At 40.1% G+C, this 14,667-nt stretch overlaps 1 protein-coding gene across 3 annotated transcripts in view; it reads left to right on the top strand.

The window, feature by feature from the left end:
- The first annotated feature begins 453 nt into the window (after positions 1–453).
- Positions 454–14,667, top strand: part of Nep3 (M13 family metallopeptidase neprilysin 3) — a 159,815-nt gene continuing 145,601 nt past the window's right edge. Inside the window, exon 1 of one of the 3 annotated variants that reach the window (XM_083136035.1) lies at positions 454–586. In XM_083136035.1, the coding sequence (XP_082992161.1) occupies positions 575–586 (12 nt within the window). In that variant the 5' untranslated portion in view covers positions 454–574. The remainder of the gene's footprint in view (positions 587–14,667) is intronic. The other 2 variants (XM_083136037.1, XM_083136038.1) reach the window with 2 other exon arrangements.

The following is a 14,667-nucleotide window of genomic DNA, read 5'->3' as shown; positions in this document are numbered from 1 at the left end:
GGGGTCCCGGGTTCGGTACCCGGTGGAGCACATAGTGGTTCGGATCCCACTTTAAACTGTAGGTCCAATCCGGATTAGCCTTACTGTGCATAAAGTGGACTAAAAACACCAACTCAAACAAACAAAGAAATAGTACCAATGAAGCATGTCAGGGGAATCCGTAAACAAATCTCCAAACCCTTATTTGATTTTGTTTTTAACGAGTGCTGAGCGAGAGAGTAATGTAGCCTGTACCGTCGTAATTACGAATCAGGTGCCGCCAGTGCAGCTCCAACGTATTCGAATTTCAAGCCCCGCTCCCATTTGCGCCCTGACGCCTCACGAGGGATGAAATAGGGAGTGCGTTTGTCTGTACGGACGGGGTAGACCTGTGCTTCAAGGTCGCCTCTAGAAATCGATTGGGTATAGAGCCAGGGCGGGGCATCGAGGGGTAGTTACACCGGGAACGCTTCTCGCAGGCAAATGCACTCCCAGTTTGAGTTCAGGACTTAACTCCGACGTACTCCCGTGCTCCGAACTCGTGTGCAGGAACAACTCTCCTTTGGTGCGGGCGGGGAACGCAACGGCAGCAGACATGTCCGTCAAGGTGAGTGCACGACAATCAATAGCTTGTAGGAACACCTGCACCGCTCCTTTCTGAATGTCACATTGTCCTTATCTCGGATCAAACATGTCTACCGTACCGGTTGCGTGACTAATGATGACGCACGTACCTGGTCGTGACTTTTATATATATATATATATTCTTTTGTACACTGCGTGATTGTTCTCTTGTTGGTACCTTATGAATATTATAATGCGACGCGAGTGCGGGTATTGCATGCGGCCTTTTAAAAATGACGCACTTTAAAATTTACATATTAATTATAGCCCTTTGCGGATATTTACCTGACGATGGGGAGAAACAGTAACGGTTGGAAAGGGGAAAATTTTCGCTGTTTGAGTAACATATTGCGTGTCTATCCACTTTCTCACGTTGTTTTAAATTACGAGTAAGAAAAAGTAACACAGTGGTCTCACAAGTAATGCTTTGCAATTGTGATTGATATAACATGTGAAGTGATTAATTTAATCTTAGTGTGTTGTGTTATATTTGTTATTTATAATTATGCAGTTTCTTTACTAGAATGACGCTTGCTTTATTGTGAAAAAAGATAATTTGTAACATTTTATAGCAGATAACAGCTGCGGAACTATTTTATGGATGAGAAATGAAACACGGATGTCATTCAAGTTCATATGAAGGACATCTATTGACAAATATCTGATTTTCAAATATTAGCGGCCATACATTTAGATAATTTGCTACATATATACATACATATAGTGTGTGTGTGTGTGTGTTTATTTTACTTCACTGCACCACTTCCTTGCATCATGGCAATCCAAAGGAAAATTAATTAGTAATTTATCAAATATCTATAACTTGGCCACTTCGACAGCTTTCGGTTAGCGTGACGGAGTGGTGAGCACAGCGCGCTACGATGCTAGGGTTCCGTGGTTCGAATCCCGACCTGGGCATGGGTGTTCTTTGTGAGCGTCCCTTCATCAATTTCATCACATCACTCATCCTCATCTTCGCGATTAGCCAAAAGTGGTAGAAAAGCAAAGTAAATTAAATCAAATCAATCTATCAAAAATTGCAGTTATCATCATCGACTTGTAATCAAGAGGTCCCTGTTTCAATTCCCCGTGAAGAGATATAGTAATCGTTTATATGTTGCTTCGGACTAAAGGTCCAACGCTGGCTCGAAACCAAGACTCAATTTTTTTTTCTATCTTCCTTTTTTTTTCATTTTTTTTTCATAACGCTAACTGGCAGGTCATGAAGGCTACTGATTTGTCCTGTTGAGCGTAATTTACGCTGGAGATGCACTCGTAAACTTGTGACAGATACGCGTATGTGACGCGTGCTGCCTTCAATACCAATCTAACTTTTTGGAGGAGCCGAGGATTACTACGTCATGACAGCTGCCCAATAGAGTTATGTGACTCTCCTTACAGTTACGGCTGCACTAATGTTAGAAAATGAAAAGATAATATCAAGGATAATATCTTACCTTTTGCTCAAAGTTTATTGTCATTTTATCATTCAGAACACTCACAGTTATATAACGGTATTGTTGTCACTTATACAATTTCAATACGAGGAACCTTTCTTTGTTAAGTTAGTCTCTTACATAGATATCGCATCTTCTTCCGCATCACAATCTCCGTTCTGTCTCCTGGCAACTGATTCAGTAACAGACTGGATAGTTCTAGACATGTCTCGAAATTGAAAATGGCCTCAGCTTCTGGTGTTGAGGTCCTTGAGACGCTTCATTTTATTGCGTCTAATCATCAACGTAAAGCCAAAAAGTGTTAATTCAATAACAATACAAACGACATTAAAAGAACAAATAAAACTTATTAGTGGGGAAATAACAAATAACACGTGTCGCTTGAAGATTTCATCAATCGAACGCAGGCTTTTGCGGTCTGTCCTGCCGCCACGCTGTGAAATGTTGCTGTTGATAGGCTCGTTCCCACACAAATGGCTTCTGACATCTCCCTTAAACGAGGCGTAGCTACCTGAATGCAAATAAGGTATGGTCTGTTCAAGAAATAGGGTATTAGTGCTGGTTATTGTACGGAACAGTCAAAAGAAACCTTAATTTGTTTTCGTATTTTATCTAGTAGATTTCTGCATGTAGAGTTGCAGAACTTTGCTGCATTTTAGTAATGTCCATTACTGATCCACATATACTTTCAAGCCTTGAGTTAGTGCCTGTATATCTCAGGAAGAAGAATCTTTGAGATGCACGCGCAGTCACTTCTGACCCATTGCTTTGCCTTTCCATCCATCTGCCTGCGAACTGAAGCTATTGTCGTACATCTCCCTCCATTCCTAAACTTGCTGGCGTGATAATCATGCATAGAGATAATGAATTTTGATTTGCCAGAGAATTTCTATACGTTTTAGGCTTCCACAGGGTCAAGAAACCACTGTTCTTCACTGACGCAAGTGTGTGAAGGAGGTGCCATCTTTAAAAATGACGAAAATGGTGTGAAGCTCACTTGATCAGAGTTGCACCCTTGTGGTCGTTTTGTAAATAACAGTTGATATCTGATGTAAATTTGACCTGTATACAGTTTTTATTGGAATTTTAAGGTTTGCATATATCCCTTAGCTACGTTTTGGGCCTCTCCGATGGCGTAGTGGTAACGTCGTCGCCTTGAAATCAAGGGGTCCCGGGGTCGATACCCGGTGGAGGCTCATAGTGGCTCGGATCCCACTTTAAACTGTAGGTCCAGTCCCAATTAGCCTTACTGTGCATAAAATGGACTTAAAACACCAACTCAACTCAAATCTTATCTACATTTTATCACTTCAATAGATGGATGTAAGAAATTGGAATTTTGTATTCTTTATTGAAATCAAATTTATTCCTCTGATTTCAGGTCAAAGGTTGGTATTTTAAATGCTGCTACTCTCCTAAGTTTAAATTTTCTAGAAACCTTAGGCAGAAAGGTACGAAAGGAACATGCCCTGGTAACATGCCCATTGCAATTTCAAACTCTTCAAACTCTTGAAAACTCAATGTTTTGGTTCAAGAGCGAGACAATTTACCTTCTACGCACTTAACGGAAGAAGTGATAAACTCTCTCTTCAGATCAGAAGGTGCTCCTCGGGAACTTTCTCTCGCCTCCGTCTCCCCATCCGAGAACTCGCATGGCGCCCTTACGTCCCCACCCGCCCCAGCCCCCCTTCGCCTTACCCTCGAACTCCTTAGATACGGGTCCGATACTCTCCCGTAGTCATGGTGATAGTCGATAAACCTCCTCACTACGGAACTTCAGCTGATTTTCTTTAGGTCTTTGTGAGCTAGGGTTTTTGGCGTTGGCAGAGCATAATTATAACACGGTATTGATCAGATGTTTGACTTTGAATATGAAAGGAAGTTTCCGTTTTCATTAGCCTCGTATCAATTGTCCTTACAGTGCACAAGTATTATATTTCGCAGACGATCAGGGAATTTTTTGTAGTTTCCAATAGGTTTCAGAACATGAAAACATAGGTTAGTCAATATAGTAGAAACGATTGATTGATTTGCTTTATTTTACTTCACTTTTTGTGCCACTTTTGGCTAATTTGCGAAGACGTGGACTAATGATGATATGATGAAATTGACGAATGGGCACTCACAAACATCCATTCCCAGGTCGGGATTCGAACACTGGACCCCTGACGTCGTAGTGCGATATGCTAACCACTCTGCCACGGAGGCCGGCAATAGTAGAAATTAGAAAGTGCCAAATCAATAGTAATAACAATGTCGTGTATGCGAAATTTCCATGGCCAGCTCGATCACCAGATGTGCCGCCGATTGACTTCTTATTTTGGGGTCTTGTATAGAGCTTAGTGTACGAGACTCCAGTCTACACTCGCATTGACGTGGTTGCTAGGATCATCGCAGCCGCTGAAGATGTGCGTCGATCTCCTGGGATGCAAGAGCATGTGCAACAGTCCCTGTATAGTTTGTCGTTATCATGGCGGTCGACATTTTGAACAACTGCTTTAAAGATAAAGTACGTATCGAAGAGTACACAGTGTACTTACTGTACTCTACGTACAGTACAGTTATTTAACAAACAAGTACGAGTTTTGTCTTGGGTTTGTTTCTTTACTCATGAATAGAGCCCGGAAGTTCAGGCATTTATTTTCGTTAAAATAGGCAGGCAAAAATGCATTTATAATGTTGAAAATAGGCACTAAAAAGTAAAAAAAAGGCAAAATAAACCGAAAAAAGGCACATTTTGAAGTCACTTACTTTTATCTATAATTTCTGGCAACATGTTAAAATCTACATTGGGAGGAGCATTTCAATTTTCTCCGTCTTGATTTCACATAACTACAAGGTGTTTTTTAAAGTTCTCAACTTTCATTGATAGTAGTCTGTCAGAGAGATTGTTTTTCATAATAGAAAATGATATTTCTACTTCCCCAGACGTTATTGGAGCATACATAAAACAAGCTAATGTAGCTGGACTCATTTTGGTAACAGCATTTTCACCTTTAGAATATCACAAATTGTTTTCAATTGTTTCAAGTCCTCATTTGCACTCACTACCCGTTAGCACTTTTCCGCAACAGCTCACCCCTTTTCTCCTGGCACTTCCATCATATGCTGCATAGATTCCTCGTAGATTTTCATGGATGCTATAATTGTAATTGTATCTGGCAATGCACCATAATGTGCAAAAATAAAGTTGAATAGCACAGGAGTTTTTTCACTTCACGAATTGAAGCCGCTTCATTTTCTGGAAGAGCATCTATCACCTCACTGATTTTTTCAAGGTTGTTAGCATAATATATAGCTGCTGATATCCAAGTTCCACATCTGGTCAAGACTGATTGCAGAGGTAAACTAAGCTCAGATGCAACTTCCATAAATTTTCGGGTTCGAGAGGGAGATTTCAGAAATATCTTCTTTGTGTTCGAAAACAACCTGTCCACTTCAGCAGTCAATCATGCACAAGAAATGTTAACCGAAACGCAATATCCTAACTGAGCTTGAAATACATTTTTTTCTCACACTTTTCTCCTTCAGCAATGTTGAAACATGCATGAGTTCAATATTACTTAAATAAGGCGAAAATTATTCACATAATAAACGGAAGAAAAATAAATGCCAACAACGTTTTTTGGGAGAAAAATAATTTATATACACATTTTTTTAAAAAGAATGGTCAAATTGCATTGAAAAAGGCAAAAAAGGCATTATAATTAAAAATATGCAGTGGGGTCCCAAATAGGCAAAATGAAAAGGCTTCTAAAACATTCGAAACAACATAAGAAACGTATATCCGGAAAAAAATTATCAATATATGCAGTAGATAAAAAGAGGCATTTTGCCAAACTTCCGGGCTCTACTCATGAAATAACTAAAACGATTATCTGTATGTAAAGTTTTAAAAAATACGTATATCTAAAGGCTAATAATAAAATTTTTAAATAGGAATTGTAGCTTTCCTGGCGACGTGAACGCACATTTAACCTGGCTGGTAACCCGAGAACACTTGTTCGAAAATTTTAAAGTAAAATTTTCTCTAAGCCACGGTAAATCTGGAGGCGGGCACGGAGAAGTTTCGGGGTGCCCGGGGACCCCATTAACCGCTTCCCTGCTCTTGTCCTTAATTTCTGTGATTTTTAAAATTGTATTCCTTTTATTAATAATCAAAATCTAATTATTGATAACAACTCATTTGAACCAGTTTCCAAATTCAAATACTTAGGAGTAATATTAAGAAGTGAAAATTATATTAAAGAGGAAATAAAAAGTAGGCTTAATTCAGGAAATGCATGTTACTTCTCTCTTCATAAACTTTTGTCTTCTCGTTTAATATCTAAGAAACTAAAAGTTACAATATACAAAACAGTAATTTTGCCTGTAGTATTATATGGGTGTGAAACGTGGTCCCTTACATTGAAAGAGGAATATAAATTGAGAGTATTTGAAAATAAGATCCTTAGGAAAATATTAGGACCTAAAAGGGATGAGGAGACAGGTGAGTGGAGAAGGTTACATAATTTAGAACTACATAATTTGTATTCATGTCCAGATATTATTAGAATGATTAAATCAAGAAGACTTAGGTGGGCAGGTCACATGGCACGAATGGGAGAGGAAAGAGGAGTTTACAAGATTCTTGTTAGGAAACCTGATGGTAAGACACCTGTGGGAAGGCCAAGACGAAGATGGAGGGACAACGTTGAGATGGACCTAAGGGAAATCGGTAGGGATGAAAAAGAGTATATAGAACTTGCTCAAGATAGGGAAAGATGGAAGGCCTGTGTTGCTGCAGCCATGAACCTTCGGGTTTAAGAAGGCTAGAGAGTTAGTTAGTTATTAATTGGTACGTTTCGGAATTAGGTTGCAGACCATCGAAGGTGAAACTCGACCAGCAATAAAGCCTATTGAACTAAACTGAATTAGTTTCGCTTCCGACACTCCTGCTCCATCTGAACAAGTGCCAAGCATTCAGTCTTGCTCCGATGTGACGTTTCCTTTCGAGACCAACATTAATTTGCAGTGGTACGGGAAACTCGGTCAGATCACAAGTATGTTTTCAGTCAGTCATTTAGTGGGTCCGAGTGCAATAAAGTGCAGTTAAAGATCCTTGTTGACTGCAGCTAATGCCGAGAGTCCTTGACTGCCTGAAGGCTTCACCGAGCTTATCAGGGAAACTCTTGTAGTATTGGAGGTTGAAGGAGGGCAGCGGACAACAGGAACCTTCTATTCCCCGCTTCCCTTTCCAGAGAAGTATCTGCCTGAAAGAACGGTGGGACGGGGAAATATCGAACAGGAAATTGAGGACGAGTATAGAGGCGGAAACTTTGGACATTCTTTCAGTTATTGAAGTGGATCACATATTGGAACTTCCGGTTGTGCTTCAGCTGTTTTTTTTTCTTTCCCTCAAGCAGTGGGATAATGTACCAAGAGCGTCATCAGATAGCTCGGCGAGCAACGTGACGCTCAAACAATCCTTTCTAAACTCTGTCTTCGTTAGCCAAGTACAGAGTGTTTCGCAAGTCCCGAAACACTAACTTTCTCCCCTTTTTTCTTTTCTACCACTGTTGCTTGAGTTCCATCTTCTCTCCATCACTCTCATCTTCTCTGTCTTTAATTTGTTGTTCACTATATTCTTTCCACATTCATGTTTAATTGTAATCATTTTTAATATGCTTGCTTTATCTGCAAGAGAATATTGCAACGTTTGTTGCATGTAAAATTTAGAGATAATAATTAAATTAAATTAAATTCTCAGTCGCTTTTCATTATGGGTCCATTATCTATTTATTTATTTGTACATAAAGTGGCAGAAAAGCTTAGTAAAGTAAACCAAAACAATCAAAGTTAGTTTGATTGATTGATTTGATTGATTTTCCTTCGCTTTTTCTGCCACTTTCGGCTAATTTGCGAAGATGGGGACGAGTGATGATATCATGAAATTGACGAATGGACACTCACAAACATCCATGCCCAGTCCGGGATTCGAACCCGGGACCCCTGGCGTCGTACCGCGATGCGCTAACCACTACACGGAATGTTACTCGTGAGGTAGTGGAACTACGGTGCCCCATTAAACTATTTTTCTTGCATTAGCTGAAGTATAGGATGCATGTGCGCATTGTGTGGAACTGCAGTTGTAACAATTTACGATTGAAAATTATGTAAGGGGGTATAGTCCATTAGGTTTCCCACTGGGCGTCAGTGAAACTTTTACACATTAGCGCCTATTAAATCTTCGTTTCGCTTCTGGAGGTTGAAATCCACCGACTTCCACCCCGTTCCACAAACTGCGAGAGAACCGGGTGTAACTCTAGGGGCATACTAATTTACGAGCCCTGTAGAATGTCAGATAATGAATCAGCTCGCGGGGGGGGGGGGGGGGAAGGGGTGGAAGGGGATCTGGCACTGACTCAAAATCGATAGCTCCATTGTAGGAGGGCACTATGATATGTCATTCCACCCTCCGCGCTGGATAATTTATGAACAGCATGTTCTTAGCTGCGCGACGGCTGAACTTTGTTGATACGTTCAAAGCACGCATAAAGGAGCTCGCACTCCCAAGTGTCATGTTAAAGATGCGTGGTATTCATTTTAAAACGCTCGGATACAATACGAAAGCATTCACACTGAAGGAAGAGCGTAGGCTGAATGTGGTGCCTAAGGTCTTGTACGCACTTACTAGACTATACGGCGTACGCTTTTAGAAGGAACATGAGTTCAGCCAATACGCAGCCAGTGCATTCGCGCTGTTGCCAAACCAACTGCTAGCGGAAAGGAAATGCAGAGATTTCGCCGTGTCCAATATTCAGCTTTTTATATATAATGCATGCACGTGATATTTGAGTACAATGAAATATATAGTAAAGAATTCTACACAGGATTATGTCATATCACTGCAGCATGTAAGAGAAACTTATACCTGAATGAAGTTTGAAGGTATTTATTATAGAGGAACTGCAAGGTCATCATCATCGCTCTCGTTTCTGTTTTCTGGCATGTTTCCCAGGAGATTTGAATAGGGGTTCACCGATTTCTGTGGTAGATACTTTACCCTGTTTTATAATTTGCAACACAGTATGCACACAGACATAACACGCTTTAGCCGTATGTTCTCGACTCGGAGAAAACACTGTTTCAGCACGCACTTCTTTCCTTCGCCAATTCCTTGAAGCAAGAATACACTAGATTTCTGTCTTGTGAACGTAATATTTTACCTTTGGTGCCTGTACTACTTGTAATAGGTTTCGAGAGAGACATTATTAATTTGATTTGATTTGCTTTATTTTACTTTGCTGGTGGATGGACATTCACAAAATCCATGTCCAGGCCGGGATTTGAACCCGGGATCCCAGCCGTCGTAGCGCGATATGCTAACCACTCCAGCATGGAGGCCGGCGCGAAATTTTTAAGTAACACTCACGGAACACACACTATTACATAACTATCGAACATAAAGGCTGGACTTCACAGCTCGCTACGGCGCCAGGGGTTCCAGGTTCGAATCCCGGCCCGGTCATAGGCGTTTGTAAGTGTCCCTTCATCAATTTCATCATATCATCATCCATCCTCATCTTTGCGATTAGCCAAAGGTAGCAGAAAAGCGAAGTAAAATAAACCAACATTTAATCAATCAATAAGGGCCATATTGAATCGTCTCACAACTGTTCTTCGTGGCGTACGAGTACAATTATCTTACACCATCCTTGTTACGAAAACGCTGAACTGAAAGTGACTCAGACTCGCAATGTTCGTAAACGCCCACGACAATGAAGGGCCAATATTCATATTCAGCCGAATTTGACACCCATAGCTTTACCAAGACACAGCTCAGCGGGGTTCATAATAAGATGGCAAATAAAAAAAAAACAAAAAAAAAACAGACGGAACACTGAAGGAAAACGAACAGTCATGTTCATAATGTCGTGTCCCATGCAATGATGAACCTTAAAGTGGCTAGTTTTATAAAGAACGTCTTGCGCGCAAAAAAATCACAGAACACGGCGCTTAACTTGCTCGCCGCAGTTTCCTAACTGTACAACGTTGCACTCCTGCTATTGGCTGGTCGCCAAGGACACGCTCTCCGTAACTCCGCCCGATATCGCTTCTAAAACCATGCGTCGTATAACCCGGATGAACGAACAATTGAACATCTGAGTGTCAAGTGGCAATTATAATCTGTGAGCTTGCAGGGTGAAAGTAATCTGTGCAAACCAAACATTGATCGAATTGTCCATTACCACACATCAGATTTGTGTTTCGAAAATAAAAATGCAGTTATTCGAGTGTAGAGGAACAAGGCAGCATAAATTATTAATTATTACATACTATAGACCCTTGTATAGAATGTAATGCATTTAGATTATGATGTCCCGTCGTGGCCTTGAAGTGTAAGTCGTCATGCTTTGGGCTCCTGCTACGCGCAGGTTCGAGTTCCCTGACGGAAGCGTAACAACTTTCTCCTGAGATTTCGGCCTGTGTATGGGACCACCCACCATCGTGAGGAAACTGGGGAGCTACGAATGAGTAGCGTAACCCGGTCATGGAAACCTACAACAACGACTGGGGGGTTCGTCCTGCTGACCACACGTCACCCTATAACTGATCTCCCACCTTGGCAGTCGGTATGTAGGCACTGGGCTCTAGCGCCACGGGTTATTAACTATTATTTGGAATATAATAGAATACAAATGAACAACAACAATACGGTATTTATTTATATTGCTGTTTACGGAGCTGAAATAATTGTAAGACATGTTCAAACAACGTCACAGGAGAAGAGCTGTTGTGAAATATGCATGTAGTTTATCATGCAACGACATCGCAAAGGAAAAGTTATGCAATATGCAAATACAAAATCTTTACTGAGAGTCAAACCGGTCCATCACCCCCCCCCCCCATTTTCCCATGGAAGTATGCATCGTTCATTTCAATTAATAAAAAAAGCTGAAGATATGTTATTTTTATTCTTATACGCAGTTCAGTTAGTACATAACTAACTACCGGTTAGATCGCAAAACTTGACTGTGAAATATAGGAACACGGCCACGCTTTTTTTCATATACTACCATTTTAAAGTCTTAAAAATTCCAATGAGGTGAGAGGTCACACAAGATAAGTTTTAGGACTAAATCTCCCCCCTAAATTGTAACGCTTTTTCTTGAACGTGGTGTGCGAAAGTTATAACTAAATGGAATGACTATTCATTTCAGTACACTAGTAAACTGCATAAAATGTAAATAAAAAGGCGATACAGTTGATGACTCATCTGGTAGATGGAGGGCAGTCTTCCCAAGGATACAATATTAATAATAATAATAATAATAATAATAGAGTCTAATAAAAGTTGGAATAACATGTTAGTATTTTTATTAGTTCATAGTAGTCATTATTGTATAATAATAATCATAACATGATAATAATTATTGTTGCTATTATTACTATTCAAGCTTTAGCAATGGCCTAAACCCCCCTTCAAAAATTTCCAGTGATGCCCATGATATGCATGCTGTCAACATACCGTCACAAATCCCTACATGTAGAATAATGCACACAGTTGGTGACACAGTTGGGTCACAAATCCCATTCTGTGCACATGGACAACGCAAAGCCTGACAGAGAATTATACTGGTTTTGGGCTCAGGCACCAGAGCCCCTCATAACCTGCAACAAGGCGCACTAAATGGACGAGATGTTTGATTTTGAGTATTTGCAGTAGGTCGTCACCCCTAACACCCCACCATAAGACATAAACTTATAACTTATAGGGACAAGACGGCAAAAGTATTCGAGTAATTGAAAGAATAGATGAATCAGTAGTAATATTAATTTTATTTATTCAATAATCTTCTTTATTTTACCTAGATTCATACATGAGGCCTTGTTTAACGGCGGCCATGTTCCATCGTTTGGAGGATAATGTAGGACAGAGGTTTATACGCTTCGCTCACCGTTTCGCTGAGGTATTTTCCTTAAAAAATGCTGCCAGTTGGCAGCACCAGCAGGGAAAGAAAAACATCTCTAAGTGTCTTCTAGAATGAGTGACATATATTCTCACAAAAATAGACCAATAAGAATTTGATCGAATCTTGCGTCACATTCAATTCACTGCATTGACGAAAACAGTTGCGTAACTTACTGGCAACACATATTTTCTCGAAGGAGCTAACCGTCAGGCTCTAATTGTTTGCAAATCATTGCTAATTGAGAAAACATGACGTAATCACGGTTCCCAGAAACTTCAGCGCTAAATTAATATGCTAGCCGCGTAATTTCCACCTGAGGAAAGAGGGTTTTTATTACTTCTCTATCCAGGACAACAAGAGAAGTTTACGAGGCACCACAATTGCTTCTCGATCAGGACAAGGGTTGGAACTGTGTCATGTCAAATATATTTAACGAACACTGATCATGAATCTGATGTGACGATAGTTCATTGGTTATTGACTCTTCAATCTCAATTAACAAGTGTTCGATTAGTCTTTTGGTACACCAAGCTTATTGCAATGTGTATATTTAGTGTTTTAAATGTAATCAGTAAATTTAAAATGGTTCAATTTGTGAATTGAGTAGACAAATTAGATTCTCGACATCAATATTACTTATGTTATTATAATTTGTGTTATATCATTATTATTATATTATCTTCAATATTTATTTACTTATTTATTGAGAACACAACAGACAGATGCCCAATTACAGCGTTCTATAAATCTAGCATTGTACATGAAATGTAAATAAACACTTTCCGTGTAACATTTACCCAACCGATCACGCACTGAGATACATAGAGTTTTATGCCTACGGCTGGTAAAGTTAAAACACATAGATAAACTACTGTTATGTGTAGAGCAAGCGTAGTCGGTGACGAGGTATTGTAGGAAGTTGCATAATTAAGGGGGATACGTGGTGTGTATGTGTGTTTACATACACACACGCGCGCGCGGGCAAATATTTATGAAAACATAACATATAATAACAACACAGGTTCAGCTTTAAAAAAAAAGGTTCTAAGAGAAAAATCCGCGTTGTTTCTTTAGTTGCCATCTCCTGCCGCGTGTTCTTCTGTTCTAATCAACTTTTTGTGTGAGTGACCTCACTGAAGTTATCTGCCAAACGAGATTTAGACAAGAAAAGCTTACCGATGATTTTCATATATTATGTATTTCTCCCTACCCATTATTAAATATAAAATGTTAACTAAATACTAGGAACCAGAAAGGTACCCGGCTCCCTTGGGGGAAGAATGTGGCTTCCTTATCCCACAGATCCATGGTGCTTACGTATGTGAACCAGTGGCAGCTATTCAAGTGAAGTAGTACAGTGGCACCTCACCCCAAATTAATGTACAAAATGTTTTTTATTAAATCATCCTTATCAGGTATATTTGAATTAAAAGAAACATATTTGTACAAGCAGCGCGGTCCTTGACAACTAAGCTCTTGCCGAACGGAACCATCCACAAGTGCAGAACTCTATCTGGGAAAGCTATATCTCTGCACGCCAAGGTGGCTGTTTTACGTTGGTTGCCATGGCAAGTGTGACGTCGATCCTGGTCTCGGGCTCCGCGACCAAAGAGCAATTCTGCACATGGCCTTCGAGGACTTGAACTCTGTGCGCATTATTACTCATGTCATTTCCTTCGTGATTTATTTAAAGAGAAATATGAATCCTGTTTTGTTAGAAACTCCTTTCTCTCGTTGGAAAGACGAAGATAAGTAGGATGTTTTACATTGTGAGGGCCCTATCGAATTACTAACAGTCAGAGCCAGTAAAGAAGTTAAGAAATCCTGTAAGTGGCCATGAATGAAGCTTTTCATGCATGCCTCAAACGGATAGAAACATACTCAGGAATTCACAAGAGAGACTTTCTTAGTTGGCGAATATTGCAATTTAGAAACAATTTTTACTTTAACTAATTAAGAACAGCCATTTCACGAGGGTATCACTCACAGGTTTGCGACCTTAAAGGACAGAAGGATCGAGAAATATATACCATTATTAAAATAAGTATGTTTAACTATTGATATAATTATCTCTATTACACCATTTCTTTCCTACTTGCCCTTCACCTAACTTCAGAGCCACCAGCCGCGCTGAAGTGAACCTTTCTGCGAACATTCAGCAAATTTCCTTTCCAACTGTTATACAAGCGGGGAAATTTTATGTGAAGGGTGTCTCCAATGATGCTTGGAATCCGTGAGGAGCCACCTATTACGTTGCAAGACACGTCTTGGCTCCAAGCCTGGCAGCAGTTCCATTAGAAAGCACCCATTAACGCTTAACCACGTCTTCCGTTCGAGGCTCTAATCGCTCCGGTCAACTCCAGCATTATCTCGCACTTTCCGCTACGTGCACGAGTGAACCCTCTCCCCCCATAAACCCCTCCATCCCAAAGCCGATGGGCTAAATGAACTCTCCACCTTCGATTACCCAGTTGCATATGACATCCGGCCGAGGGAAAGAATATTGAGGATATCGTTTTTGTTACCCGATTCCCTTTAATGTGCTAATATCCAGACCTGATTTGCAAGTGATTGTTTTGAAAATTGGAAATAATCTCTGTGTCACGTGTCTGGGTTTTCCTAGACTTAGTTACTTATTCCCACTCCCAATC

Source organism: Lepisma saccharinum, chromosome 14 (assembly GCF_977018435.1).
Source record: "Lepisma saccharinum chromosome 14, izLepSacc3.1, whole genome shotgun sequence".
NCBI lineage: Eukaryota > Metazoa > Arthropoda > Insecta > Zygentoma > Lepismatidae > Lepisma > Lepisma saccharinum.
This window is presented reverse-complemented; position numbering and strand designations above follow the sequence as displayed.